Source organism: Bathycoccus prasinos (genome assembly GCF_002220235.1).
Source record: "Bathycoccus prasinos genomic : Chromosome_11".
NCBI classification, from domain to species: domain Eukaryota; kingdom Viridiplantae; phylum Chlorophyta; class Mamiellophyceae; order Mamiellales; family Bathycoccaceae; genus Bathycoccus; species Bathycoccus prasinos.
The window spans coordinates 214,669-241,972 of record NC_023998.1 but is presented as its reverse complement, the minus strand read 5'-3'; the positions used below and the strand labels follow the sequence as shown (position 1 = coordinate 241,972).

The 27,304-nt window shown below is 49.7% G+C and overlaps 15 protein-coding genes across 15 annotated transcripts; 5 read left to right on the top strand and 10 right to left on the bottom strand.

The window, feature by feature from the left end:
* On the bottom strand, window positions 1–1,932 carry Bathy11g01330 (predicted protein; the record flags this gene model as incomplete). Its single annotated transcript, XM_007510033.1, has 1 exon — window positions 1–1,932. The coding sequence occupies one exon, from the start codon at window positions 1,930–1,932 to the stop codon at window positions 1–3; it is 1,932 nt and encodes a 643-aa protein (XP_007510095.1).
* A 512-nt stretch (window positions 1,933–2,444) lies between these two features.
* Bathy11g01320 (fumarate hydratase) lies at window positions 2,445–4,040 on the top strand (the record flags this gene model as incomplete). Its single annotated transcript, XM_007510257.1, has 1 exon — window positions 2,445–4,040. The coding sequence occupies one exon, from the start codon at window positions 2,445–2,447 to the stop codon at window positions 4,038–4,040; it is 1,596 nt and encodes a 531-aa protein (XP_007510319.1).
* A 127-nt stretch (window positions 4,041–4,167) lies between these two features.
* Window positions 4,168–4,833, bottom strand: Bathy11g01310 (carboxymethylenebutenolidase; the record flags this gene model as incomplete). The annotated part of the gene is made up of 1 exon (XM_007510299.1): window positions 4,168–4,833. The coding sequence occupies one exon, from the start codon at window positions 4,831–4,833 to the stop codon at window positions 4,168–4,170; it is 666 nt and encodes a 221-aa protein (XP_007510361.1).
* A 406-nt stretch (window positions 4,834–5,239) lies between these two features.
* Window positions 5,240–5,584, top strand: Bathy11g01300 (predicted protein; the record flags this gene model as incomplete). Its single annotated transcript, XM_007510163.1, has 1 exon — window positions 5,240–5,584. The coding sequence occupies one exon, from the start codon at window positions 5,240–5,242 to the stop codon at window positions 5,582–5,584; it is 345 nt and encodes a 114-aa protein (XP_007510225.1).
* Window positions 5,585–5,794: 210 nt separating this feature from the next.
* Bathy11g01290 (RNA polymerase II largest subunit) lies at window positions 5,795–10,798 on the top strand (the record flags this gene model as incomplete). The annotated part of the gene is made up of 1 exon (XM_007510177.1): window positions 5,795–10,798. The coding sequence occupies one exon, from the start codon at window positions 5,795–5,797 to the stop codon at window positions 10,796–10,798; it is 5,004 nt and encodes a 1,667-aa protein (XP_007510239.1).
* A 336-nt stretch (window positions 10,799–11,134) lies between these two features.
* Bathy11g01280 (unknown protein) lies at window positions 11,135–12,205 on the bottom strand (the record flags this gene model as incomplete). Its single annotated transcript, XM_007510175.1, has 1 exon — window positions 11,135–12,205. The coding sequence occupies one exon, from the start codon at window positions 12,203–12,205 to the stop codon at window positions 11,135–11,137; it is 1,071 nt and encodes a 356-aa protein (XP_007510237.1).
* Window positions 12,206–12,372: 167 nt separating this feature from the next.
* Window positions 12,373–13,410, bottom strand: Bathy11g01270 (predicted protein; the record flags this gene model as incomplete). The annotated part of the gene is made up of 1 exon (XM_007510269.1): window positions 12,373–13,410. The coding sequence occupies one exon, from the start codon at window positions 13,408–13,410 to the stop codon at window positions 12,373–12,375; it is 1,038 nt and encodes a 345-aa protein (XP_007510331.1).
* Window positions 13,411–13,609: 199 nt separating this feature from the next.
* On the top strand, window positions 13,610–15,238 carry Bathy11g01260 (predicted protein; the record flags this gene model as incomplete). The annotated part of the gene is made up of 1 exon (XM_007510147.1): window positions 13,610–15,238. One exon carries the CDS (start codon window positions 13,610–13,612, stop codon window positions 15,236–15,238), a length of 1,629 nt encoding a protein of 542 aa, XP_007510209.1.
* An 82-nt stretch (window positions 15,239–15,320) lies between these two features.
* Window positions 15,321–16,799, bottom strand: Bathy11g01250 (predicted protein; the record flags this gene model as incomplete). The annotated part of the gene is made up of 2 exons (XM_007510148.1): window positions 15,321–16,226; window positions 16,431–16,799. The coding sequence occupies 2 exons, from the start codon at window positions 16,797–16,799 to the stop codon at window positions 15,321–15,323; spliced, it is 1,275 nt and encodes a 424-aa protein (XP_007510210.1).
* A 205-nt stretch (window positions 16,800–17,004) lies between these two features.
* Bathy11g01240 (predicted protein) lies at window positions 17,005–18,640 on the top strand (the record flags this gene model as incomplete). Its single annotated transcript, XM_007510045.1, has 2 exons — window positions 17,005–17,499; window positions 17,678–18,640. 2 exons carry the CDS (start codon window positions 17,005–17,007, stop codon window positions 18,638–18,640), a joined length of 1,458 nt encoding a protein of 485 aa, XP_007510107.1.
* Window positions 18,641–18,761: 121 nt separating this feature from the next.
* Window positions 18,762–19,345, bottom strand: Bathy11g01230 (thioredoxin; the record flags this gene model as incomplete). Its single annotated transcript, XM_007510345.1, has 2 exons — window positions 18,762–19,109; window positions 19,286–19,345. The coding sequence occupies 2 exons, from the start codon at window positions 19,343–19,345 to the stop codon at window positions 18,762–18,764; spliced, it is 408 nt and encodes a 135-aa protein (XP_007510407.1).
* A 244-nt stretch (window positions 19,346–19,589) lies between these two features.
* Bathy11g01220 (unknown protein) lies at window positions 19,590–20,447 on the bottom strand (the record flags this gene model as incomplete). The annotated part of the gene is made up of 1 exon (XM_007510337.1): window positions 19,590–20,447. The coding sequence occupies one exon, from the start codon at window positions 20,445–20,447 to the stop codon at window positions 19,590–19,592; it is 858 nt and encodes a 285-aa protein (XP_007510399.1).
* A 90-nt stretch (window positions 20,448–20,537) lies between these two features.
* On the bottom strand, window positions 20,538–22,385 carry Bathy11g01210 (D-arabinono-1,4-lactone oxidase; the record flags this gene model as incomplete). Its single annotated transcript, XM_007510004.1, has 1 exon — window positions 20,538–22,385. The coding sequence occupies one exon, from the start codon at window positions 22,383–22,385 to the stop codon at window positions 20,538–20,540; it is 1,848 nt and encodes a 615-aa protein (XP_007510066.1).
* A 108-nt stretch (window positions 22,386–22,493) lies between these two features.
* Window positions 22,494–23,807, bottom strand: Bathy11g01200 (presenilin-1; the record flags this gene model as incomplete). The annotated part of the gene is made up of 1 exon (XM_007510365.1): window positions 22,494–23,807. One exon carries the CDS (start codon window positions 23,805–23,807, stop codon window positions 22,494–22,496), a length of 1,314 nt encoding a protein of 437 aa, XP_007510427.1.
* A 662-nt stretch (window positions 23,808–24,469) lies between these two features.
* Window positions 24,470–27,118, bottom strand: Bathy11g01190 (predicted protein; the record flags this gene model as incomplete). Its single annotated transcript, XM_007510254.1, has 4 exons — window positions 24,470–26,398; window positions 26,556–26,625; window positions 26,837–26,880; window positions 27,044–27,118. The coding sequence occupies 4 exons, from the start codon at window positions 27,116–27,118 to the stop codon at window positions 24,470–24,472; spliced, it is 2,118 nt and encodes a 705-aa protein (XP_007510316.1).
* Between the last annotated feature and the right edge of the window lie 186 nt (window positions 27,119–27,304).

Sequence of the window (27,304 nt, the reverse complement as noted above, 5' to 3'; positions counted from 1 at the left end):
CTATCTTCTTTTACACGAACTCGCCGGACCGGAGACGGCGTCGTCACACGCGAAATTCGCTTCAAATGCAGTCGCTCCGAAAAACATGTTAGATTGCGCCGTTGTCGCTGCCGTTCCCGTCCACGAGGAAATGTCTTGCTGAAATGCCAATGCTCCGTAAAACATATATCTCATGTCTGTTACTTTGCTGACGTCCCAATTTATAATTGGACTATTAAAAGTCCTCGCGTACTGAAACATACCATACATGTTTGTAACCTTGGCGGTGTTCCACAAGGACATATCTGAGTTCATCAAGTACGCTTTGGTAAACGTTTGCTGAAAGCTCATGACTGAAGAAACATCCCATTGACTTAGATCCGTGTCTAAGTTCTGACAGTCATTAAACGTTGATTTGAATGTTGTAACTTTAGAGACGTCCCATTTGCTCAAGTCTTGATTGAAACTAGAAACACCAGAAAACATGTACGACATATCCTCCGCCGACGACGTGTCCCAACCAGAGATATCTTGATTAAACGAACTTCTCGCGAACATAGTTGAAAAATCCTTCACCGACCCAGTGCCCCAATACCCGAGCGCTTCATTAGTTGCAAGTTCGCCGTTAAACTTAGAAGCGTACCCGAACATTCCATACATGCTCTCCACTAAGCTCGTATTCCACTTCAAATTTTGATTAAAATTCGGGTTGGAATAAAACGTAGTTTCCATGGCCGTCACGCTCGACGTATCCCATGTACCAATCGGTTGGTTGAATGCATGCGCTCCTCCGTAGTATGTTGCGAACGTCAAATTCATATTCTTCACTTTCGTCGTCGTCCAGCTCGAAATGTTTTCGTCAAATACCGCCGCCCCATAAAACGTGCCCTCCAAAGTCGTGACTTTCGCCGTATTCCAGTTGCTCAATCCGACGCCTTTGAATTTACTAGCATACGCGAAAGAATAATCTAGTTTAGCCACTTTACTCGTGTCCCAGCCCGAAAGATCAGAATCAAACTCAGTCGCAGAGAAGAACATGCGTGACATGGACGTTGCCGTCGACGTACTCCAGCGCGACAGGTCCTGATTAAACGCCTGGCAACTTTCGAACGTACCTGTAAAATCCACCACCGATCGCGTATCCCAACCGGTAATGTTTGCATTAAAAGTAGATCTGCTCTTAAACGCCTCTGCAAAATTAGAAACCAGCGAAACGTCCCAATCGCTCATCACGCCGAACGCGCTGTCCGGGCAAATCCCGTGTACCGGATCCACCGTCAAACATTCGTTCACCGCCGCTATAAAATCCGTGTAGTCTCCCGGTAACGCTCCAACCGCGGTTTCGCACAGATCACCCACAAATTGATCTTTACACACGCAATGCGTCGCATCGAACGCTTTGCTCTCAAAGTCAAATCTCATCTCCTTCGTCCCGTCTCGGTTACACTGGACGTTCCCTGCATCACTCGCCGATAACAACTTCACGTTCGCTAACGTGTCGCTCAACTTTGTCAACTGCGCTTCCACCTTGTCCAAATCGAACCCGACATCTCCGGTTAAATCTAAACTGTCGTCTTCCAAAGCCGCGATGTACACGTCAGAAGGCACGCGAACGACCGAGGCGTCGATGAGAATTTCCGTCTTGGAGACCACCGCCACCGTGCCGTTGACGTACGATTTCACCGCGAAAGTCTCCTCTTCTTCACTTCCTACTGTTGCTGTTGCGGTGGCAATCTGAGCCTCTACCCCGGCGAAAGAGAACAAGAACAAGAACGCGAGAGATAAAAGAGAGGAGAAAACGAACCCCGAAGCGCTTCTCCCTTTTCTTTTACGTTCGCTTTTCCTTCTTCTCGAGAAACCGCACTCATCGGCGTTCCTTTTCATGATGACGCGATCAAAGAGCGGTAGACAATTAAGCGGTCGACAATTGTTTTTCCCGAGAAGAAGAATCATCGTTTCAAAGTTTTGTCCTCCTGATCCTCCACCTCGATCGTTCCCTCTCGCGACGATTTAAGCGCGGTCGCGTTTGAAAACACCTTTTTTCTTCGGATCGAGGACGAGAGTTGTTCTCAAAGACAGAGAGTGTTGTTGTTGTTGTGTGTGTGAGTGTTTAAATGCGCCAGAAGCGTTTGAATTATGAGGGAAGTGTTGTTGTTGTTTTTGGGGGGAGTTTTTTAGGGCAAATCGTTTCAAAAAGTCCTTTGTTCGACGACTAGACAAGATGTGCAAAACTGAGAGACCTTTTTGAGGGAGTATTCGAAACGCACTTCTTCTCATCAGCTCATATGTATTATGCGAGAGCAAACGAAAGCCAATGAATAAAAATGACGCATCAAACCCACACGCAATACAGGGCCAAAGTCTCTGAATAACGAACTCATTTCACACTCTGTATATCATCGCGCGGCGGGAATTAATACACACTTGTCTCGAGGAAAAGAAGATAAAGAAGAAGAAGTATCATCATGCCGTCTTCAATCGGCGACCGGTTGTACGAACTGATGCGGCGACCGTCGGAGGAGAGGCAAAAGTATCGCGTGATTCCACCAAAAGTGAGTTTGGGGATGAAATTTGAGGATGGATTTTACGGCGGCGACGAGCACGCGGGAAGGCAAGGAAGAGAACGCGGTGGTGGTGGTAGTGGTAGCAGTAGTGTGAGAATCGAAACGGATACGATGGGGGAGGTGGAAGTTCCAGCGGAAGCGTTGTATGGCGCGCAAACGCAAAGGAGTTTGGAGAATTTCCGAATTGGTGGTGAAAAGATGCCGTTCGCGTTGGTGCACGCGTTGGGGATGGTGAAACACGCCGCGGCGACGGTGAACGAGAGAGACGGGAATTTAGACCCGAAAATTGCGGATGCGATTCGGCAGGCGTCGTTGGAAGTTATATCCGGGAAGTTTGATCGGTATCATTTCCCGTTGGTCGTCTGGCAAACCGGGAGCGGGACGCAAACGAACATGAACGTAAACGAGGTGATTTCAAATCGAGCGACGGAGTTGTTAGGAGGGAAGTTTGGGTCAAAGTTAGTCCACCCGAACGATCACGTGAACATGAGTCAAAGCTCGAACGATTCGTTTCCAACCGCCATGAGCGTTGCCACGGCGTACGAGGTGTACGAAAAGTTGATTCCAAATTTACAGTTGTTGTACCAAGACGTCAAACAGAAAAGCGAGGAGTGGAAGGATATCGTGAAGATTGGGCGGACGCATTTACAAGACGCGGTACCGATTACGTTAGGGCAGGAGTTTTCCGGATACGCGCAACAGATTAAGAACGCGTTGATACGCGTGAGAGCATCGTTGGTGCACTTGTTGGAATTGGCCATCGGCGGATCGGCGGTTGGCACCGGGTTGAACACGTCCGCGAATTACGCCGAGGATATGGCGAAAGAGATTTCCAAGTTGACTGGATTACCGTTTGTTTCCGCACCGAACAAATTTGAAGCGTTAGCTGCGCACGACGCGCAGGTGGCGTTGAGCGGGATGTTGAAAACAGTCGCGTTGAGTCTTTCAAAAATAGCCAACGACGTGCGATTGTTAGGATCTGGGCCGAGAGCTGGATTAGGGGAGTTGTATTTGCCGGAGAACGAGCCAGGGAGTTCGATTATGCCCGGAAAGGTCAATCCAACGCAGTGTGAGGCGTTGATGATGGTGTGCGCGCAAGTTATTGGTAACGATTGCGCCATCTCCGCCGGGAACTCTATGTTGTCGCATTTTGAATTAAACGTCGCGAAACCATTAATTGTGTATAATAACTTACAATCGGTGGAACTGTTAGCAGATGCGAGTAAAAGTTTCGCGGAGAGATGCGTTCGTGGGATCCAACCGAACCATCAAGCGATACAGAAGCATTTGGAAAGTTCGCTCATGCTCGTGACCGCGTTGAATACGAAAATCGGTTACGACAAGGCGGCAAAGATTGCGAAGAAAGCGTTCAAGGACGGGACGACGTTGAAAGAAGCGGCGTTGGCGTTAGGGTTAGTCAGCGAGGAAGACTTCGATACGATTGTCAATCCGAGGGAGATGATTGGACCAAATATTGTCGCGCGATCGAAACTTTAAGAAAAAACGTTTGAAGCTTGAAGCCCCGCGAATATTATTGGGAGTTTTAGTTTTGTACATATATACGCACACGTGGGTGGCGTCCACATGAAAAGCGCTGCTCAAACGACCCGTTATTATTCATTTATCACACATACTTCTCAAAAAATGTCTTCACGTTCTTCCACGCCTCGTTCGCTTGGGTTTCGTCGTACGGCGCGAACCCTTGCGACTTCTCTCTCGCCTCGAACGACTCGTACGGATCTGGCTTGGCGTTCATAAACGCGTGCCCGACGCCTGGATACAAAATAACCTCACAATCGCCCGACGCTGGACATTTCTTCAACTTCTCCTCCAACTCCGTCGCGTCTTTTTTGCTCGAAAACCCTTCCAAATTATCCAACTCGCCAAAGTTTGCCAAAACCGGTTTCTTCACGTTCGCTTCGACGTCGAATCCGCTCGGAACGCCGTAAAACACCACGCACGCATCCACGTCGTCACTCGTGCACCCTCCGAGCAAACTCAACGCCCCTCCCATACAAAACCCAATCGTCCCCACTTTTTCTACATTCTTCGTCTCTTTCATGTACTTGGCGACTTCCCCGATCTCCTTCGCCGCGTTCATGAAATCCATCTCGTTCATTAAATGACTCGCTTCCTCTTTGTCCACCCCAATTTTCCCTTTGTACAAATCAGGCACGACCACGTACGCGTCGAAATCGTTCGAGAGCTTTTCCGCGTGCGCTAAAATCCCAGAGTTTACCCCCCTATATTCGTTTGAAAGCGACGAGACAAGAGCGAGAGAGAATAACATGATTAATACTAAGTATCTCTCTCTCCACTTTTATAACGAACTCTAAGAACTTTTGATGAGAAAAAAAAGAAGAGAGAGAATATACTACAAAAACAAAAGAAACAAAAACAAAACAACTATTCTCACCACCACTCTTGTATGCATATCAACCCTCGCTTGCTCTCTTTTGAACTCCCGAACTCGACCGCTGGGATCTTTAACGGGGAAATCGTTATTCGATTCATATCTCTTTTTGTAACGAATTTTTGCTCAAAATTTTGCCTCCAAATGCATCACCATTTTTGTTTAGGGTTTGTATACTATTAGGGTTTAACGTGTCTCTCTCTGTTTCTTTCCTTTCTTCCCTCAGAGCAAATTTCTCTCTCCTCTCTCTCTCTCTCTCTCTCTCTCTCTCTCTCTTAATAAAATGAGCGTGTTAGACCGCTTCCCGCACTCGACCGCGGAACTGAAACGGGTGAAAACCGTTCAGTTTGGCGTTTTATCGCCGGATGAAATCGTGAGTTTACTTGTCTTTCTTTCTCTTAAGGAAATGATTTGGAGGGAAAATCGAGTGATCATCATCGGCCGACAAATTGATGATTTCAAAGCGCGATTCTTTCTTTTTCTCTCGTCCTGTCGCGGGGTGTTCTCTCGGTCGAGCAGTCGTGTTGATCTTTCGCTCGCGCGGTACGCGCTGGCGAGACGATATCGAAATGCTCGAAAGAAGATTTCACACGCGTGGCTCCTCTTCTGCGCGTGGAAACACTCTTAAGTGAGATTTTGAGCGCAAAATGGCACGAGAAGGACGTCGTCATCTGCTCGAATTTCTCGCTCGAATTCCGAGCGCGCTGTTTTTTTCTTCATCAACAATCTCTCTTTGCTCACAAACGCGATGATCACAAATTATTGACATTAATTCTCTTCTTCTCTCTCTCTCTCTCTCTCTTTCCCTCTTTCTCTTTCTTCATGAAAACAGCGAAAAATGTCGGTGTGCGAAATCGAAACCTCGGAAACGTACGAAAAGGGCAAACCGAAGAGAGGCGGTTTGTCCGACCCTCGGATGGGGACCATGGACAGAGGGACGGTGTGTGAAACGGACGGGGCGGATTCGGTGCACAATCCGGGGTATTTTGGACACTTGGAGTTGGCGAAACCGGTGTATCATCACGGATTTTTAAACGTCGTGTTGAAGGTTTTGAGGTGCGTGGGATATTCTTCGTCGAGAATTTTGTTGGATCCGGAAACTGACGCGAGGTTTAACCAAATCATGCGGATTCAGAACCCGAAACATCGATTAAAGAAATTGACGGACGCGTGCAAGACCAGGACGGAGTGTCCGCACACCGGGACGGCGCAACCGTCGTATCGGTGCGAAGGGATGAAGATTACCGCGAACTTTGAGAAGTGCGACGAGGAGTTGTTGCCGGACGGTGGGGAGAGGAAAGTGGTGATTACCGCGGAGAAGGCGTTGCAGATTTTGAAGAATATTTCGGACGAAGATTGTAGATTGCTGGGATTAGACCCAGAACACGCGAGACCGGATTGGTTCATTTTGCAAGTCATGCCGATTCCACCGCCGCCGGTGAGACCGTCGGTATCCTTCGATGCCTCGACGAGAAGCGAGGATGATTTGACGGTGAAATTGATGGAGATTGTTCGAACGAATAAGAACTTACAGAGACAAGAACAAAACGGGGCGCCGGCGCACGTGGTGGATGAGTTTGCCGAGTTGTTGCAATATCATATCATGACCTTCATGGATAACACGGTGGCTGGGCAACCGAGAGCGATGACGAGATCGGGGAGACCGATTAAGAGTATTTCGGAACGTTTAAAAGGGAAAGCCGGGAGAATTCGAGGGAACTTGATGGGGAAGCGCGTTGATTTTTCCGCGAGAACGGTCATCACGCCCGATCCAAACTTGATGTTGGATCAACTCGGCGTTCCGTGGTCGATTGCTTTGAATATGACGTACCCGGAAACAGTTACGCCGTACAACATCGACGAGTTGACGAGATTGGTGGAGAATGGACCGCACCCACCGCCGGGGGAAACGGGCGCCAAGTACATCATTCGCGAAGACGGCCAACGTTTGGATTTGCGATTTTTGAAGAAAGCGTCGGAGAAGAAGTTGGAGTTTGGGTATCGCGTTGAAAGACACATGAAGAACGACGACGTGGTTTTGTTTAACCGTCAGCCGTCTTTGCACAAAATGAGTATCATGGGACACAGAGTGCGCATCATGCCGTACTCGACGTTTCGTATGAACATCTCCGTGACGCCTCCGTACAACGCCGATTTCGATGGCGATGAAATGAACATGCACTTGCCGCAATCGTACGAAACGAGAGCGGAAGTTGCCGAGTTGATGATGGTACCGAAAATGATCGTATCTCCGCAAGCGAACAAGCCGGTTATGGCCATCGTGCAAGATACGCTTTTGGGGTGCCGAAAAATGACTTCTCGAGAAACGTTCATCAAAAAAGACGTGTTCATGAACATCATCATGTGGTTGGAAAACTGGGACGGGAAAGTGCCGAAACCAGCGATTTTGAAACCAGAGCCGTTGTGGACCGGGAAGCAAGTGTTATCGATGATGCTTCCGCACATCAACTTGATTCGCACGTCCTCGTGGGCCAGAGACGCGGATGATTTAGATTTCAGCGTAGACGATACCGGGGTGAGGATCGAACGAGGCGAATTAATTACCGGTACTTTGTGTAAGAAAACCATGGGATCTGGCGGTGGCGGTTTAATTCACGTCACGTGGGAAGAGTGGGGACCGACGGCGGCGAGAAATCTCGTTTCCGAGGTTCAACGACTCGTCAATTATTGGCTTCTACACCACGGTTTTACGTGCGGTATCATCGATACGATTGCCGATGACGGTACCATGCGCACTATTAACGATACCATCACCAAGGCGAAGAGTGATGTTAAAGCGGTGATCAAACTCGCACAAAACGGCGAGTTGGAATCGCAACCGGGGATGACGATGCAGCAGTCGTTTGAACAAAAAGTGAACCAAATCTTGAACAAGGCGAGAGACGATGCCGGCACAGCCGCGCAAGTTTCTTTGAAGGATTCAAATAACGTTAAAATGATGGTGCAAGCCGGTTCTAAGGGTTCTTTCTTAAACATTTCGCAGATGTGCGCGTGCGTCGGTCAGCAAAACGTCGAAGGAAAACGTATCCCGTACGGTTTCGTGGACAGAAGTTTACCGCATTTTTCCAAGGATGATTTCGGTCCCGAGTCTCGAGGTTTCGTCGAAAACTCGTACTTAAGAGGGTTGACCCCTCAAGAATTCTTCTTCCACGCCATGGGTGGCCGCGAAGGTCTCATCGATACCGCGGTGAAAACCTCCGAAACCGGTTACATTCAGAGACGTTTGGTCAAGGCGATGGAAGACGTCATCGTAAAATACGACGGTACGGTTAGAAATTCCGTCGGAGATGTCATTCAATTTCTTTACGGGGAAGATGGTATGGACGCGACGGCTGTTGAATCGCAAAAGGTTGACACGTTGCGTTTATCCAACGCGCAGTTCGAGGCGAAGTTTCGCGTGGACCCGGACGTTCCGGGATGGAACGACGGGTGGTTGAGCGACGAAAGAGCCGAGGCGATTTCTCGCGATCAAGAGAAAAGACAGTTATTGGATCTCGAGTGGGAAACGTTACTCTCAGATCGAGACAATTTGCGTTACACCTTAGCGAATGGCGATCCAGGCGTGCACTTGCCTGTGAATTTGAAGAGAATCATCTGGAACGCGCAAAAAGAATACGCCAACCCGAAAAAGTCAGACACCAAGGCGTTCATGGAAAACGAGTTAGATCCAGATTACATCATCACGTGCGTCCGCGATTTGCTTTCCAAACTCATCGTCGTACCAGGTAAAGACGAGTTATCGATTGAAGCCCAGAGAAATGCGACGATTTTGTTTTACGCGCAAGTCAGAGCGTGCTTGGCAACGAAACGCGTCATGAAGGAACACAAACTCGGCGTCTCTGCGTTTAACTGGGTCATCGGTGAAATCGAATCCAGATTTAAACAAGCGTTGGCACCACCGGGCGATGGTATTGGTACCGTAGCCGCGCAATCCATCGGGGAACCGGCGACGCAGATGACTTTGAACACTTTTCACTTTGCGGGCGTTTCTGCCAAGAACGTCACCTTGGGTGTCCCTCGATTAAAAGAAATCATCAACATTGCCAAGTCAATTAAGACGCCATCTTTGACGATTGCTTTACGGAAAGATTTAGCCAGCGATCGTGGTCACGCGAAGAATGTACAAGCGACGTTAGAGTACACCACGTTAGCTTCCGTAGCTGCGATGACTGAAATTTGGTACGACCCTGACGTTCAAGATACGGTGATCCCATTCGATAAAGAGTTTGTGAAATCCTATTACGAAATGCCGGACGAGGAAATTGACCCGAACCGAATCTCTCCGTGGTTGTTAAGAATTGAATTGAACCGAGAGATGATGGTCGATAAGAAATTGTCCATGGCGGACGTCGCGGAGAGAATCTCCGAGGAGTTCCAAGACGACATTCACGTCATTTTCAACGATGATAACAGCGAAAAGCTCATTTTGCGCTTGCGGTTAATTACGCCAGAAGGCAAAGCTGCCGATGCGGACGAAGGTGTCATTGAGGACGAAGTCTTCCTCAGACGTATCGAAGCGCAGTTATTATCCACGCTCGCGTTGCGAGGTATTCCGGACATTAAGAAAGTGTTCATCCGCGAGGCGAATTCGACGCAACTCAACGAAGCCACGGGTACTTTTGAAAAGCACTCGGAGTGGATGCTCGATACGGAAGGGTGCAACTTGCTCGAAGTCATGGCGCACCCAGACGTTGACTTTTCGAGAACAACCTCGAACCATCTCGTGGAAGTGATCACCATCCTCGGTATCGAAGCCGTACGAAACGCGTTGTTGAAAGAACTCAGAGGCGTCATCGAATTCGACGGTTCATACGTCAACTACAGACATTTGGCGATTCTCGTCGAGGTAATGACGTACAGAGGCCATTTGATGTCCATCACTCGTCACGGTATTAACCGCGCGGAAACTGGTCCGTTGATGCGATGTTCGTTTGAGGAAACCGTCGATATCCTCATGGAAGCGGCGGCGTTTTCGGAGAGAGATGGAATGACTGGCGTGAGTGAAAACATCATGCTCGGCCAATTCTGTCCAGTCGGTACGGGTGAATTCGGTCTGCATCTCAACGAAGAGATGTTGAAAGACGCCATTGACTTGGACTTGTTCGGGAATCCGCAAGGTGCCGGTGCTGGCATGACGAGCGCGACGCCGGGTAGAGAGATGGTGATGACCCCGGGTGGCGGCGTCGGCGCGAGATCTCCGAGCTTCTTGATCTCCCCGGCGCGTTCGCCATTCGATGCGAGCATGGCGTTCTCGCCGGCGAATTATGATTACGGTCAAGGTGGTGCAGGTGGTGCTGGTTTGCCTGGATTCAGTCCGGGTGGTGCAGGGTATTCTCCAACTAGTCCAGGGTACTCACCGACGAGCCCGGCGTATTCGCCGACGAGCCCGGCGTACTCACCGACGAGCCCGGCGTACTCGCCGACGAGCCCGGCGTACTCACCGACGAGCCCGGCGTACTCACCGACGTCTCCGGCGTATTCGCCGACGAGTCCAGCGTACTCGCCGACGAGCCCAGCGTATTCACCGACGTCTCCGGCGTATTCGCCGACGAGTCCAGCGTATTCGCCGACAAGTCCAGCGTATTCGCCGACGTCGCCGGCGTATTCGCCAACGTCGCCGGCGTATTCACCGACGAGTCCAGCGTACTCACCAACGTCGCCGGCGTACTCGCCAACGTCGCCGCAATACTCGCCAACTGGAGGGACTTTATCGCCGTCAGCTTCACCGACGTCGCCGATTTACTCTCCGAGCGGACCGCAATATTCTCCGCAAGCGCCGAACATGTCGCCGGAGCAAGACGAGGAGGACGAGGAAAAGTAAAAGTACAGATTGATGACGATGAACACAATACACATCATCAACATTACCCAACACAATATTAAACATATAAAATACAGAAAAAGAAGAATAAAAAGGACACATATAGCAATCAATATTAGCAAAACAAAAAAGAAACGGGGCGTGAGAGAGAGAGAGAGAGAGAGGGGAGTGACTAACCGACGAAATGAAGCGGTGTTTCGCGCCGCCTTTCTCTCTCGTTTGCCGCAAACAACGAAAGACGAGAACAACATCACACAAGATTTTAATTCATTTTCATATAAATAATAAAATCACACGGTATTTATGTACACACACACACAGCAAACATCTTCCCTCTCATTTTGCGACCGTTTTCGTCGTCGGGGCGCGCTTCTTCTTTTTCGTCTTGTTCTTTTTGGAGGCGGACTTATTCGAAACCCACTCTGGGGGCACGTTCTCTTCGTCTGAAGTCGCCGCGTTCACATTCGCGTTATTCTTGTACCACTTGGGCATGATCTTTGCGCAAATATAGTTCCGATACCCAACAAACGCCGCGAGGAAGAAAATACCGATTAAGCCCACGGCAGCGCCGCCAAGCTTGGACGGTGTCATAAATCCAGAGTCTGCGGAAGAAGCGTCTTTTGATGGCGGCGGCGGAGATGAAAACAAACCGTCGATGTCGTTGTCGTCGATGGTTGTCACCTCCACATTTGTGAACGAGCTGTCGCCTCCATCGTTACCATTTGCGTTTGACGAAATTGGCGGTGGTGAAGGAGGTGGCAACGGGGACGGTGGCGGCAACGGCGACGGAGGCGGCGACGGTTGCGCAGACGAAGAGGGACACTGGACTGGATTCTCCGGATCGCAGTTACAGTTTGTTTCCGAGCGCCGATACTTCTCCTGACACTGCGACTTCGTCTCCGAACCAGTGCCCGTTTCGCACCAATTTCGTTCAAACCCGCATCCAAAATTATACCCTTCCCACTTCTCTGCGTCGTTATATCCGTTACACGCTTCGGACGGACACCATTCCGTGTTCGCTAAATCCGGATTTTCATAATTTTTGGTCTTGGCGCACCGCGAAGGATCGCAATACCAACAGAACGGAAGTTTCCCGTCCCCTGGCGTGTCGAAACAGCGCTCTTCGTAGGTTGGGTGCGAGGCGAGGACACTCTGCGCGGCTTCTGGAATCTCTGCCGGATCCGCCATCGGCTGCCGCATCGACGACATCGGCGACATCGGATCCGTTGGGAAAAAAGAGGAGGAAGAAACATTCGTCGGAATTGAATCAAAAACCTCCTCCGCGTTCGCAACCCCTGCTCCATGTTTTCGTCTAAAAAACACGCCGAGCACTGAGACGTACACGAAAAGAAACGCGGAGGAGTAGTCCACGCACATCGCGCGGTTGATGTGTGATCCGAAAGTCATCTAAGTAAGAGGAGAAACCATGCGAATTTTTATGTTGTTGTTGTTGACTTTTTTTTTAACAATTGTGAAAAAAAAGCGTTTCTGACTAAAATTAAGACTTTCTCGTACAGAACTAACATACATAAAGTACCACTAAAATCTATCCATCTATCTGCTCATGTATCTATCTATCGCCCCTCTCTCCCTCTGGACGGCGCGTTGGCTAAAATGTGTCTAAAAATTGGCACCCCGGCGCGTCGTACCGAGGATCGCATGAGGTCCAACTCCGGTTTCGCTTCCGCCCACGGACCTTCGATTTTCATCTTTAACGTCCGTCGCGCGAACGCGAACGAAAGCGGCGCGAGCGTTAAAAAGAGTCCAATTGTAATAACATATGCGATCATTAACTTAGAGTCGATCATTTCAAGCATCCACGCGGCGATACCGTGCGCCGAAACCGTCGTCGCGAAAGACGACGTGCTTTTTTCCCTCGTTCGCCACTGCCTCCGCAACGGCATGGACATCGTAAACGCGCCAACCGCCAACAACGCGCACGCGAACGCGTCCAAAACCGTCTTCAACCGGCTCGCCATTAAACTCGCGCTGAAAATCGCCGACACCAGACTCACTCCTTCCAAGGCGTTGCCTAAACTCGTGCTCTCGGCGCGATAATCGTGCGTCGCGAGATGGACAAACGCGAGGATTCCAGAAACCGCCACCGCGGTGTCGTCGGACACCGACGCCGTCATCGTTAGAAAGAGCGGAGAGGATATCGCCACGGCGAGTGTCACACCGACGCCGAGCCGAATTCGGCGTTTCAGCGCGGTCACGAAATGATCTCGACGATGCTTTTCGCTGCTCCGTAACATCTTCTTCGTTTTTGACTTCTTCTTTGTCTTCTTCTTCTCGTCCTCCTCAGCTTCGTCCGCATCATCGACTCTCGTGCAAACCATCCCAACCATCGCGCTCAAAACGCTCCAAAGTAAAACCTCTTTCGCTCTCACTCTCCCGACGTCCACTAAAACGAACACCGCGGAGACAATCGACACCACCGCGACTTGTTCGCTGACGTGCAAAAACGTGTCGTTGATTGGAAAAAAATCGATGATTTTTCTTCCTCGTGAATGCGCGGATGAAGACGATGAAGCATCGGTCTTTGTCGTCGTCGTCGTGATCGTGCACCCGGAAAGGAACGCGTAGTTTTCGTTCCGCGCGTACGGTTTCATGTTTCGTTAAAACTCATTTCGCAAAGAGAGAAGACGTGTGGTGATACATATTTTGTGACGCGAAACACACAAAAAGCGGCAGAGAAAATACGCGAAAGAATACGCGCGAGTTTACGACCAAAGGTGACGACGACGCGAACATCGAATCCACTCGTTTCGTCCAGAATCGAACAACGCGTTCTGTGCTCTTCCACACAAAATGAAGAAGACAGCGCGCGAACGCAAGGAGAGAAGAGGTTTTGTCCCGTTCGTAAACGTGACCTTCAAAGCGGCGAAGAAACGACGAGAGGACGAAGAACAACAACAACAGTGCGTGAAGACACCAAACGCGATAAAGAAGAGGAGGAACGCGACGATGGCGTTCGGTGGTACGAGCGGCGAAAAGAAGAAGTTTTATCCTCGTCGTCGTCCTGTGAGGGAAGAGAAAGAGAGCTTGAGCGAAGGAGCGGACTCAGGAGCAGGAGCAGGAGGAGGAGGCGAAACGACCTCTGAGATGAAGGAAGACGAAGACAAAGAAGACGATTCGAAGCACCCGGATGTCGCGTGGACAGCTGTCGTGACGATGCTGCGACACGTGGATGCGTTTGTAAAAGACTCGAAGGAAGATCCGGAGATCATCGCGAGCGCGTATCTATGGAAAGAATGGCGGTTCTTTCCGATCTTGCGCGAGGCTTTGTTGGCGTCGTCGTCGAACGCCTTTTACTGCGCGGACACTTTAGCCGGCGAGGAGAAAGAAAGGGCGGTGGTGGCAGTGGCGAGAAAAGTTGAGGAAAGATGGAAAAGGGTGAAGATAAAGAGAGGCGAGAAGGCGAGCGATGCGAGAGAGATCCTTTTGGGCGTGTTGGAGACTTTAGAGGAGGAAATGGTAGAGGCGCATCGAGTCGGTAAGTTGCCGAAGAAGAAGAAGAAAAAGGTAGAGGAAACGGCGAAGAAAGAGGAAGAGACGACAAAAGACGCGGACAAGAAAGAATTAGAAGCGCCACTTAACTTTGGTGAAATCGTCGCGCAAGAAATGGCCGCAAAAGAGGCGTTATGGAAACCGAAAGAAGAAAAAGAAGAAGAAGAAGAAGAAGAAGAAGAAGAAGAAGAAGAAGCGTGCCAAAACCTATCCGTCTACGAAACCAGGTGCCCCGCGCGACGGAACTTTGAGATGCGATGCGAAGTTCGCACGCAATGCGTCGCGTGTCAAGACGTCTCTGTTCGCGAAGAGACGATGATGCACTTATCTCTCGACATGCCTTCGTTGAATAGCGCGAATGGCTCGTTGCGGCATCACCCTTTGGAGGTGCAACTGAGAGAGTATTTTCAGACGAAAGTTATCGAGCACCGGTGCGCAAAGTGCGGCGCAGATGTCGCGGAAGAAACGCGTTTGTTGACGCAGTTGCCGAGATATCTACTCGTGCATGTAAACCGTTTCGTCTGGATGAAGAGGAAAGACGATCCGAGCGTCAACGAGCGACGCAAGGTGTGTTGGCGCGTCTCGTGTCCAAAAAATCTTCCTCTTTCCCTGTTGCCAAAATCGTCCAACCACACCCTTCCACCGGAGGTGTGCGCATCTACCACAACTACTAATGATATAGGGGACGGGGTTTATTCGTTACATTCGGTTCTCTCGCACTGTGGTGAAGACGAAGAACGAGGTCGAACGCTACTCCACGTGCGAAACAAAAAAGTCCTCGAACGCGGTAACGTTCACCACAAAGAAACGTGGACTATATACGACGAGGACATCGTGGGCACGTCCGGCAATGCGCGATTAAACGAAACTGAAAAGTTTGAAAGAGAATCGTACGTGTTGCTGTATTCGCACCCAAGCTTTACTTTTTGATATACACATTACATTCCTTTTTTATAAATACAACGAAATATTTGAAGAGAGATACGAAACATACGAGCAAGCAAGCGGGCAATCAATCGAACCACTCGAACGTATCCGCGCTATTCATCACCGGCGGTCCTAACTGCTTCTCCGCGATTTCCGAGTGCCTCAATATCGCGTGCATAGCCGCTGCACTCGCTCCGTCCAAACCTTCTAACAAAACCGCCCGGTCTCTTTGCCCTCGCCACACCTCTTTCAAGCTCTCTTTTTTCAAATTCCAACCGTTCTTTTGCAACTTTGGAACGACTTCTTTCGCGACGCTTAATTTTCTACTTTTTCCAGCCTCGTTTTCCGGCAACCACGGGACAAACGCGATGCCTTCAAACAACGGGTCCATGTTTCGCAAATCTTGTTGTAACTTTTCGTGTCGCCGTTGTTCTCGTTTCATCTCTTTTTCGGACGCGTGCGAAGAAGAGCTTTTTTCTCGGCTATTACTATCGCTACTATTACTGCTACCGTTTATCCTCTCCTCTCTTTCCCTCTTCGCGACCATTCTCTCGTACTCCTCCGTTTGCCTTTTCCTTTCCTCCTGAAACCGCTCCCGCTCTTGCTCCTCTTCGGTTCCTTCGTTCGCCCAATCCGACGCTTCCCACGTAAAATCGCCCAAAGAAGAAGAACAAGAAGAAGAAGAAGAAAAAGAGTTGTTGTTAGATTTCTTCCCGCTCCTCTTATTACTACTACTACTACCACCGCCGCCGCCGCCTTCACTCGTACTCGTCTCCAAAACCTCCGCGAACAACTTCCGCAAACTTTGCTTCAGCACGTTCCTACAGTCCCCGCCGTTCGTTTTCAGCGTAAATTTGGCCTCGCGCAAGACGAGTTCGTCTTCCTTTTCGCCTTCGTCCTCCTCCTCCTCCTTCCCTTCGCCTTCTTTCTTTATCATCCTCTTTTCGACGACGTCGGACCTTTCCCGCGTGACGTAATAAAACTTCAGCCTCTGTTATGAGAGAGAGAGAGAGAGAGAAACGCGTCAGACAGAGACAAGATAGACAGACAGACAGAGCGCGCGCGAACGCGAACATCCGCTCGCATAAAGCGGAACGAACATCCATCCGAGACGACAAAGACAAAGAGCGAGAGAGAAAGAAACGACGACGAGAGACAAGAAAAATGCCTTCAACAACAAAACCGCAATAATCACCTTCACTCCAGTCTTGGGAAACTTCTTCTCCTTCGTGATTGAATCCAGCACCGCGTTCAACTCCGCCAACGCGTTTTGGTTATTCTCCAAGACGTATTTCCGTTCTTTGTCCTCTGATTCGTGCATCGCGTTCGCTCTTGGAAAATGTTGTCCGAGAATATCCGGGTGGACGATTTTCGCGAAGTGTTTCATCCTCGAGCGAAGCGAAGGAAGCGCACTCGTCGTCGTTATTGTTCCTCCCAGCCGGTGTCCTCGCTGCGCTTCATCTTCGTCTTCTCGTTGTTGCGCTTTGGAGGAAAACGACGAAATGGACGCGAAAGTGGACGTAAACCTGCTGCTCTTCCTTTTCAAAAGCAGCGCCCTTTCCATCGCTCGACGAGAACAGATCATCGTCGACGTTATCGTTCTCTCTCTCTCGCTCTCTTTCGCGCGAGAAGCGTTTCCAGATGCGGTTAAGCGAGAGCTTATTATAAGTTCTCTTTTATGAAGCATTTTCCTTGCAAGAAAAATGCTTCATTTTTACGCGGAAAAACAGCGCGCGCACTCATAAACGAACGCTCGCGAAATTAATACCATGCCGTCCTCGTCGGTATTCGCACCGTCCTTCGTCGCTTCATACGCCGTGTCCTCTTCGAGAGCGCCTCCTCCTCCCGCTAAAGCGCTCTTAAAGAAGAAACATCAGATGACGCAAAGACGAAGGCACCCTCCTCGTCAAAGAAGAAGCGCGAAGACGAATGCTATTTCGCCGTCCAACGACGAGGGCGAAGACGAGAATAAGTCGTTCTCTTTAGCGCCGGCCACGCCGACGTCCCCGCACGGAGAAATGCTCGAATACATCCTCTCCACGGAACCGCAAAGCTTCGAAGCGGCGATCGAATCCGTTTTGGAAAAGTTAAGCGACGAGATCGATTCTTCGTCTTCGTCTTCGATGATGAACGAGAGCGATGAAAAGAAGGATTCCAAGGATTCCGAGATGTCGTTGACGTTGTACAAACGAATCAACGACATCAAAAGAATGGACCGCAGAAGAGCGGTGGAAGACGCGATGTACGCTTCGATCATACACAAGGTACTATTTTAATTAATTGATGCAAAAACAGTTTAGATATTTTCTCTCCCTCTTGATGACGATGACGATGGATTGATGATGTTTGTGTGCGTGTGTGTACTAACCTCTCTCTTATTATTCATCTCTCTCTTTCTCAATCGCTTTCGTCGCTTTTATTAAACGACAAAAACGAACACAGTTTTTAACGTCCGGCGTGGACATGCTCCCTCCCTTGGACGACGACGCGTTTCTTAAATCCATCGATTTGAGCAGACTGACGTCGGGCGTGCACTCGAGCGAGGCTTTGGAAATGGTTCGGGACCATTTGATGGCGGCGTTAGGACCGGAAGCGGCGAACTCGTGGCCGAGTCAGTTGGTGAGGATGAGCAAACTGCAAGCGGCGCAAGTGTACGCGGCGTCGATTATGTTTGGGTATTTCGTGAGGCGAGTGGATAAAAGGTTTCAGCTGGATCGAGCGTTGGGGACGTTGCCGCAAAATCCAATGGATTCTGCTATCGCGTTGGAGAATGTGTTCAACGCGGCGTCGGCGATGGATTCCATGGACGAAGCCGAGGACGATCCGACGAATTACGCCGGAGATGAGTTTTTCGGCGGGTTTAGCGAGGAGGAAAAAGCAAAGATTAGAAACAATCAAAATCAACGGGTGGACACGCCGGAAACCGGCAAGTTGACGCTGAAGCAATACGTGCAAACGTTTAACGGGGAGATTTTGGCCAAAACCGCTCGAATCGTGTCTTTAGAAGGCGTCGCGTTAGCTGAACGCCAAACCGGCGCTCTTTTCGGATCTTTAGAAGAATTGCAAAAAGAACTCATGGAAGCCGTCGGCGACAACGCGACGACGCCGGAGGAACTCATGCAAAGAGTTCGAGAGGTGGTGGCAAACAACGACGTAGAAACGTTGACGTTACCATATGCCGCGCAAAGACGTTTGGTTTTAGAAGCCGTGGCGTTTGGTAGCTTTTTGAGAGACGCGGAGAGTCAGGTGGAGTTTAAAGACGAGCGCTTATTGACACCGACGACGGCGCCGAGACGAGGCGGTGGTGGGCAATTACCGCCCGGGTGGGCCACGGGCGGACCGCCTGGAGACGACGACGGCAACGGTGATGGTGGTGGTGGTAGCAAAGTGCCGCAGCCAAAGTAAAATAAGCGACTCGATATCATCGTACCGCCACGTGGTATATATTTTATTATATATATATATGTTATTAAAAGAATACTTCTCTAATCAACGCACGATGATGACGCTAATGATGATTCATTTATTACAACTCATTCGCCTCGTTCGCCAACGCTTCCAACTTCGCCTTATCCGCGCCGCACATCTCCTTCACCATGACCCCGTTGCTGTACAACTGAAACGTCGGCATCGCTGAAATCCCGCACGACGCCGCGACGTCGTCCAATTCGTCCACGTCTACTTTCACGAACGTGACGTCTGGGAACTTTGCGGCGAGCTCTTCGAAGTACGGGCCGATCGCTTTGCACGGGCCGCACCAGGTTGCCGTGAAGTCCACCAATAACTTGTCGGGGAAAATCAGATCAAAATGTTCGAAATGTTGTTGGAAAGAGAGAGATGCGTTTGTCAGCGGCGAGAGCGCGAAAGGATCGCACTCTTCACATCTCGTCGATCGTAAAAGTACGAGAGTGAGTGAGTGAGAGCGCGCGCGCAAAAGTCGTCGCAAAGCAGAGATATAACGAGAGAATAAGAGCGCGTTTCAAACACAAAACGACTGTTGTAAAGTAGAGACCGTTGGGGAAAAAGAGATGATCAAAGAGATACACGTACCGGTTTGCTCGCTTTCTTGAGCGCGAGAAATTCATCCGCAGATTCCACGTGTTTGACCATTATTGCGAGAGGAGTAGTTGTGTGTATTTTGTCGCGGAGTTTTCGCGAGAGAGGAGGTGTTTTGGGTGTTTGAATACTAATGAGGTGATTTGCACTCTGAGATGACTTTTCAAAAGCGAGAGATACGGAGACCAGGGACGGAGGATAATGGGAGCAGTAGTGTATAAATTTGGTATCGTGAGTATCATCAGGACCTTCCCTTTTGTTAGTAGTATCTTTCTTGGCTATAGCTTTTATTTATGAGTTATTCGTCGTCGTCGTCGTCGTCGTCGTCGTCGTCGTCTCCTCCGTATTTACTGATCACGTCAGCATCCGCGCTCTGCCCTGCTTTCCCGGATGCGTAACTCAACGCATCCTCCGGTTCTTCGTCGCCTGGTCGCCCGGTTGGAATCTTAAACGCGTAATAAATCAAGTTCACGAACATCGCGCTCACAGGTTTCAACCCGTAAAAGACAAACACGACGCAAAAGAGGAGGAAGAGGACTTGCAAAGTCCCTTTATTCGAGCCGTCGCCGGAGCCGCCGCCGCCGCCGCCGCCGCCGCCGAAATTGAAAAAACCGCCGCCTCTCCCTCCGTTATCGAACGCTTTCAGTTTATCTTTCTTGTTCCCGATGGCACCCATCAGCGCGGCTCGTGCGGCTTCCTCCGCTTCTTTCTTCGATAAACGTTTCGGTTGCTCTTTCTCGCCTTCTTTATCTGCTTCTGCTTTGGGGCAAAACAGCAACCCATTTTCTCTTTGTCGTCGTCGTTTACTGATACTGATGCTCTTCTTTTCACGTCGTCGCGAGAACGAGTGGTGATGTGCTCCTCCTTCTCTTTTGATGCTCGTAATACTCCCTCTATCGCTCCTTATCCCTCGCGCACCTTCAAAGGAAAAGACTTTCAGAAGTGGAAATCCGCAGCCGCTTCGGGAACAAGAGGAAGAGGAACACCGAGAGGAAGCAGCGGACTGCGAAGAAGCTCTTCTCGAGTCTCGAGCGGTGAAAGCACAAGAAACGGAAGGTGTCGTTGCGAACATGTCGATGTTTCGTGCGTGTGTGTGTTTTTGCGTGTATATGCGCGCGTGTTTAAGTTGTGAAGAAAAATCTGCTTCTTTATCCATTAGGTTCTTCTTTGCAAGCAAAAAGAGGCAAAAAATACGCACTCGCTAGCGTAGTAAACACGTGACACGTATTCTTCATTTTATTCCTTCTTATTCGGCGAACGAGCCTCCGCCGCACCATTCCCCGCATTTCACGTGGTCGTATGTAAATTTTGACGATGATGATGATGATTTACATCCGCACTCCAAAGCTTTCTCGTCCCAGGTCCATCCTTTCTGGAACAAACTTTCAAACTTTCGATCCGGGTCGAGCTGTTTGGCGACGCACCCGAACGAGCACCAGTTGGATTTGAACTGTTCGTGCAACGGCTGAGAGACAGATTGTAACGTTTTGTAGTCTTTGGTTTTACCCCAGTGGTTGCGACCGTGAGAGCATTTGGAGGAGTGGAAGACTTTGGAGACGAGGCGGAAGGCGGCGTTCGGTTCCGAGGCGGATGGCGAGCGGTATTTGAGATAGTCCTCGAAGTTAAAGTACACTTTTGGTCCGTCGTAGGAGAGGGAAAGAAGATTTTCCGGCTCCGAGGATACGAATCGTAACAAGATTGGGACTCGAAAACCACTTCTCGCCACGGTATCGCCGGTTGATTCGAATATTTTGCCGCTCTCTTTATAAACCTCTCGGGCGCACTCGGCAGCTTTTTCTAACGGTACGGCGACTTCGTACTGATCGTACATGTTTGCGTCCGGGGCGTTGTAGGACATTTCGAATCGTTGCGAGACGAGCGCGTCTCGTTTGGAAAAATCCGGTCCAGGAAGCCAGTCGCGTTCGAGCAAATACGCGACCATCTCGGATGTGGCGGCAAGGCCCAACGAAGGGATTTCACCTCGCCGTTCGATTCTTCTCGGTTGACGATCGAAACGAATGTTCGAATACGTTTGCACGTTCGGCGTGGAGATTTCGCTTCCATCTGTATTTCTGTCTAACTCTCGCACCCATCTTCTCTCTTGGAATCGTCCGAGTGACCTTTGCGCGGCGCTTTCAGGCGTTTCGTTCGCCGCGACAAACGCGTCTCGTTTCTTCTCCCAATATTTTCTCTCGGCTTCGTAAAACGGCGAACCGGGAACCGGGGCCACTTTCGGTCTCGTCACGTGCGTCGCTCGCCAAGCGGCATTTTTACTCGACCCTCGGGTTAGAAACCACAAGCTTTGCGTCGTGTCCAATCGGTTCATCAGCGATTCCGTCACAGTAAAGTTGTTCTCCGCGAACTCCTTTCCGGCTCTGTCCAACTCCTCGATTAACTCTTCCGCGCTCATAACTTTCACGTGCCTTTCTGTCCTTGAATTTTCCTCCACTCGCACGGTTACGCTCACGATAACCCCGAGCCTACCCACACTCACACTAAACGCCGAAAATAACTCCGGATCTTTATCTCGCGTCAACCGTTTCAACTCGCCGTTCGCGAGGACGACTTCCATCTCCAACAACATCTTCTCGCTCGAAAGACTGCCGAACTTTAAAGAAGAACCGTGGGATCCAGTCGCGATGGCACCGCATAACGTTTGATCGATGTACCAAGGAAACGTCGGTAACACGTATCCCTTCTTCTCGAGAGAGTCCAACAGGTCGCGAATAGTTATCCCACATCCAACTTTCACCGTTTTCTCTCTCTCGTTAATCTCTCCGACGTATCGCATCCCACGAGCGCCTCCCAGAGGTATCGTCGTTTCCTCTCCCTCGTTCGACGATAAAGACGACGAGGAGGCGCAGAAATTCTCGCGCCACCACGAGTGCCCGACGCCGATGGCTTTCACTTTCTTTGCATTTTTCACGACCTTTTGCACTTGCGAAACAGAACTCACTCTGGCAATCGAAGCACCCACGGGACAGCTGTACAAACCCTGAAAGTTTGATAAATCGCGCGGGGCGATGGCGAGAACCACCCGAATGAAGCACAGGAAGGAGAAACAAAGCGCATGAAATCCTCGAGCGCGTGGCATCTCCGTTTAATTTAATTGTCCGATGGTGCAGTATTTTTTAATGGAGTCAAAAGTACGAGGAACCTCGTGGAACAAACTGATAAAACTACAACACTTTATCTCTCTCTCCTAATGCAAAGGCCAATAAGAGGAGGATTGACCTAACAGCGAGTAACTGCTGCTGCTACTACTACTACTCATACTACTCGTACTACTCGTACTACTACTCATGCCGGGGTTGTAATCGTCCGGAATCGATTCCATCGCGTCGCGGCCAAACTCGTAGACGAGGAAAGGTTCGATCAAAAATTTAATCGCGACGAAGGTGATGACGCCGAGCGCGATGGAGACTGGCAACGCTGGTAATGCGGCCTTGTGCAAAGCTAAACCGGCGAGAGTGACGATTAAGCCACTGATGACGGCGACGTAGCAAAAGACGGCGCAGAATAAGGATTGCATAGCCGCGCGGCCGACGAGGACCGAGTAGAAGATGAAATCGCCCAAGCCGAGTTTGATGCCTTCCGGGAGGTCGCCTTCGTCGTCGTCGTCGTCGTCGTCGTCATCGTTCTCGTCGAAACGTTGGAGGAGTGGCGCGGTTTCTATTTTGCTACTACCGTTGCTTTCTCTTCCTAAGAGGGATGTTTTCTCCCCGACTGCGTCCTTCTCGGGCGAAGACGACAAGTCTCCGTCTAACGAAGCGTCGTCTCCTTGCCGTTCACTGTTACTTTTCTTCCTCCTCCGTCTTCTGCTACCATTACCACTTCTACTACCGCCTCTCGCCTCGTATACCAACGCTGGAATCGCCTCCTCTCTCTCTTGACTCAACTCTACAATCTTCCTCAAAGGCCCGTTTGGCGTCAACACTGCGTACAAATCGTAAATCGCCATAAACACCAACATCGTCCACGTCGTCCACTCTGCGATTTGCGTCACGAAATAATACGCAACAATCACCGAAATCAACACCAAAAACCCTTGCTTCACGCGTAAACTCCCGGGCCATAAGAATACGCTCAAAACGCCAACCACAGTGACGTTCCACGTATAAAACGCGAACGAAACAACGTCCACGTTTATCTCGTACCTCCGCAACACCTGCAGCGCCACCGTCGCGCCTAAAACGCCGAATATACTAAACCCAGAAAATGCCATGTACGCCCAAATCACCGACCCGCATCTGTGTTTGAACAATAAATACAGACCAAACGTCGCCGCGGTGACAAAGAGGACAAAAATGAATGCATTTTCTACGCTTCCAATCATTTTCGTTTTCGTCGAGTCGGTGGCCTTTTCGTTATAGGCAGAGGAAACCATCGATCCGTTGGTATTCGTAGCATCGTAAGAGTCGTCGTCGGAATCTGTTCTCAGCATCTCGACGAAACACACGGTCGCCCATATCGCCACCGAGACTGGGAGTACGACTTTTTGGACTTCTCGCTTCATTTGCGCGTACTCTCGCTTGGTGAAAGATGTGTGCCTGGTCTGTTGCATTTCCCCAGAAGCGCCCCCTGGGTGGCTGCTCATGTGTACTTATTCTCGAACAACAACGACAACCACAAAAGTATTCGCGCTCACTTTCAACGCAAAAGAACGCCTCTCTCTCTCTCTCTCTCTTTCGCTCTTTCTCGCGCGCGTGTTGCGTTTTGCGCGTGCGTTTGTTTCCGCGAATTAATGAGGAGGAGTATGTGTTGTGGGGAGAAAAAATGACAGACGCGGCTCTTTATGAAGGAAAAAAATAAGGCGAATACTACTCAATAAAAGCGCCGTCGTCGTCGTCGTCATTATTATTGTCATCACCTGTGATGACGACGACGCGTGCGCTTTAGTGCGTTTTTTAAGGGGTTTCGTGTCTTCGTTTTTAAGTGTATCAGTTTTAGGAGGTGTTTATGTATTAAAACGCCTTCTCTAAATACGTGTAGTATATCTCCCTTCGCGATATCGCGGCGTCTTTCTCTCTCTCTTTCTCTCTCTCTCTTTTTCCGTTGTGTGTGTATATTTTCGTGTATTTTTCCTCCTCAACCTCCTCTTTATTCGTTCGTAGTAAGCTTTCTCTTTTATGATTCGCTTCCTCTTTCCTCGACCTCCGCTTTTGTCGTGCATTAAAATTAATCGACTTCTTCCATTCTGGAACCTTCGTCGACGTCTTCCTCCAACGGCGGCAAGTCAGCCAAGTCGTCGCCTTCCTCGTCGTCGTCGTCGTCGATGGATAAGCCCAACTTGATCATGCGGTGGATGCGAGAGCCGAACGTCGCTGGTTCGTCCAAGGAGAAACCAGACGTCAAGATGGCGGTCTCGTACATCAACAAGACCAAATCTTTGACGGTCTTGTCGCCTTTGTCGGATTCGGCGCGAGCGTGCAAGGACTTGATGATGGCGTTGTCCGGGTTGATCTCCATCGTTTTCTTCGATTGCATGTACGCGGACATGGAGTTGTCTCTCAAGGCTTGCGCCTTCATGATTCTTTCCATGTTCGCGGACCATCCGTATTCGCCGGTGACTAAAATGCACGGCGAGTCGACGAGTTGGTCGGAAACGACAACTTTTTCCACGCGGTCGCCGAGGACGTCCTTCATCGTTCTGCACAAGTTTTCAAACTTCGCCTTGGTTTCTTCGAGCGACGCTTTCTCTTCCTCGGTTTGCTCGAGTTGCAAGCCTTCTTTGGTGCAGCAGACCAACTTTTTGCCGTCGTACTCTTTCAACTGTTGGACGGCGTACTCGTCGATCGGGTCGACCATGTACAAGACTTCGTAGCCGCGCTTCTTGAGCTTCTCGATGAACGGCGAGGCTTTGACCGCGTTCAAGTTTTCGCCGGTGATGTAGTAGATGTCGTTTTGCCCTTCCTTCATGCGCGTGACGTAATCTTTCAACGACGTCATCTCTTCGCCGGATTTCGAGGAGTTGTATCGCAACAATTCCGCCAACTTGGCTCTGTTTTGCGTGTCTTCGTGGATGCCCAACTTCAAGTTCTTCCCGAACGCTTCGTAAAACTTCGTGTAGTCGTCCTTGTTCTCCGCGATTTCGTTGAACATCTCGATGCACTTCTTGACGATGTTCTTCTTGATGACTTTCAAGATTTTGTTTTGTTGCAACATCTCGCGAGAAATGTTCAACGGTAAATCCTCGGAATCGACGATACCCTTGACGAACGAGAGATACTCCGGGATGATGTCTTCGCAGTTGTCCATGATGAACACTCTTCTCACGTACAACTTCATGTTGTTCGCTTTCTTTTTCCCGTCGAACAAATCGAACGGCGCGCGCTTCGGGACGAACAAAACTGATTTGAACTCCAACTGACCTTCCACCGCGAAGTGCTTCACCGCCAACTGTTCCTCCCAATCGTTCGTCAACGACTTGTAAAACGCGGCGTACTCGTCCTTCGTGATTTCCTCCGGGTTTCTCATCCAAATCGGCTTTTGCTTGTTCATGATCGCCCATTCGTGCGAGACTTCCTTGACCGTCTTCTTCTTCTTCTCCTTGGCTTCGTCTTCGTCTTTGATCTCCGTGATTTTCCCTTCCTCTTCTTCGCCTTCTTTGGACTCCTCTTCCTCGTCGTCGGAAACTTCCTTCTCGGTCGTCTTTTCCGTCCACAACGAAATCGGGTAGGAAATAAACTCCGAGTGCTTCTTCACCAAATCCTTCAATCGTCTCTCCTCCAAATACTCCATCTGATCGTCCTTCAAGTGCAAAACGATCTTCGTCCCTCTCCCCAAAGCGTCCGCGTCGGCGTCTTTGGTCACCGTAAACGACCCGCCAGCTTGGGATTCCCACCTGTACCCATCGTCGTCGTTATGCTTGGTATACACGACAACCTTCTCCGCGACTAAATACGAGGAGTAAAAACCAACGCCGAATTGGCCAATCATGGAAATATCCGCGCCGGCGGTCAACGCTTCCATAAACGCCTTCGTCCCGGATCGCGCGATCGTCCCCAAGTTGTTCACCAAATCCGCTTTCGTCATCCCAACCCCGGAGTCGATGATTGAGATGGTGTTGTTCGTCTTGTCCGGGATTAAATGGATGAATAATTCCGGCTGTTATGTCGTTTACCGTCATTCGTATCGCGTAAGAGAGAAAGAGAACAAAAATGTCAGCAAAAATGGTCCGAATTTTTAGGAAAAAAAAAGAAGCAAAAAGAAGGAAAAAGAAGCTTTTGGAAGAATGTTTTAATTGATTTCTGCGTCGTCGTACCTGCGACTCTAACTTGCTCTTATCGGTCAAGCCTTCGAATCGGATCTTATCCAACGCGTCCGAGGAGTTGCTGTAATAATTTTATTGTTTTAACAACAACAGAGTAAGAGTTGAGAGGTATTATTACGCGTTAGTTTTCTTCGCAATCATCGTCAGAAGAGAGACAATCCAATCCGCCGCCGATCGGGAAACGAACGACGAACCGTCGCGTCAACGAAACTTTCGCTTCTCTCTTTCGTTTGCTGTTTTCGAAAGAAGAACACACAAACATATAAACGTACCTGATCAATTCTCGCAAAAAGATCTCTTTGTTCGAGTAGAACGTCTGTGTATGCGAGCGTTAAAGAGAGAAAAGGGTCAGTGTCATCGCGCATACGAAGAGACGAGAGAAAAAACGCTCGTGTCCCGATGAAAAGATTTGCGCGGGAAAAGAATACGACGCTCTCTGGAAGAGGTACATCGCATACAAAACAAGTACCACTACGCACGTTGATGATCAAACTCAACAGTTGGTTGATTTCCGCTTGGAACGCGAACGTTTCGGTTTCTTCTTCTCCCGCCATGATGATAGTAGTAATAGTGCGTGTGTCTTGTGCGCTTTGCAATGGAGTGAAAATATCTCCAACGCAAGAGAGAGAGAAGGTGAAAAGACAATCATTTAGGGTGTAAGTCTGTCGAGGGTACTCCGGGCTTACTCTTCTCAGTACAAAAAAGGGCGGTTTCTGTACTGCGAAGAGTACTACGCTTTT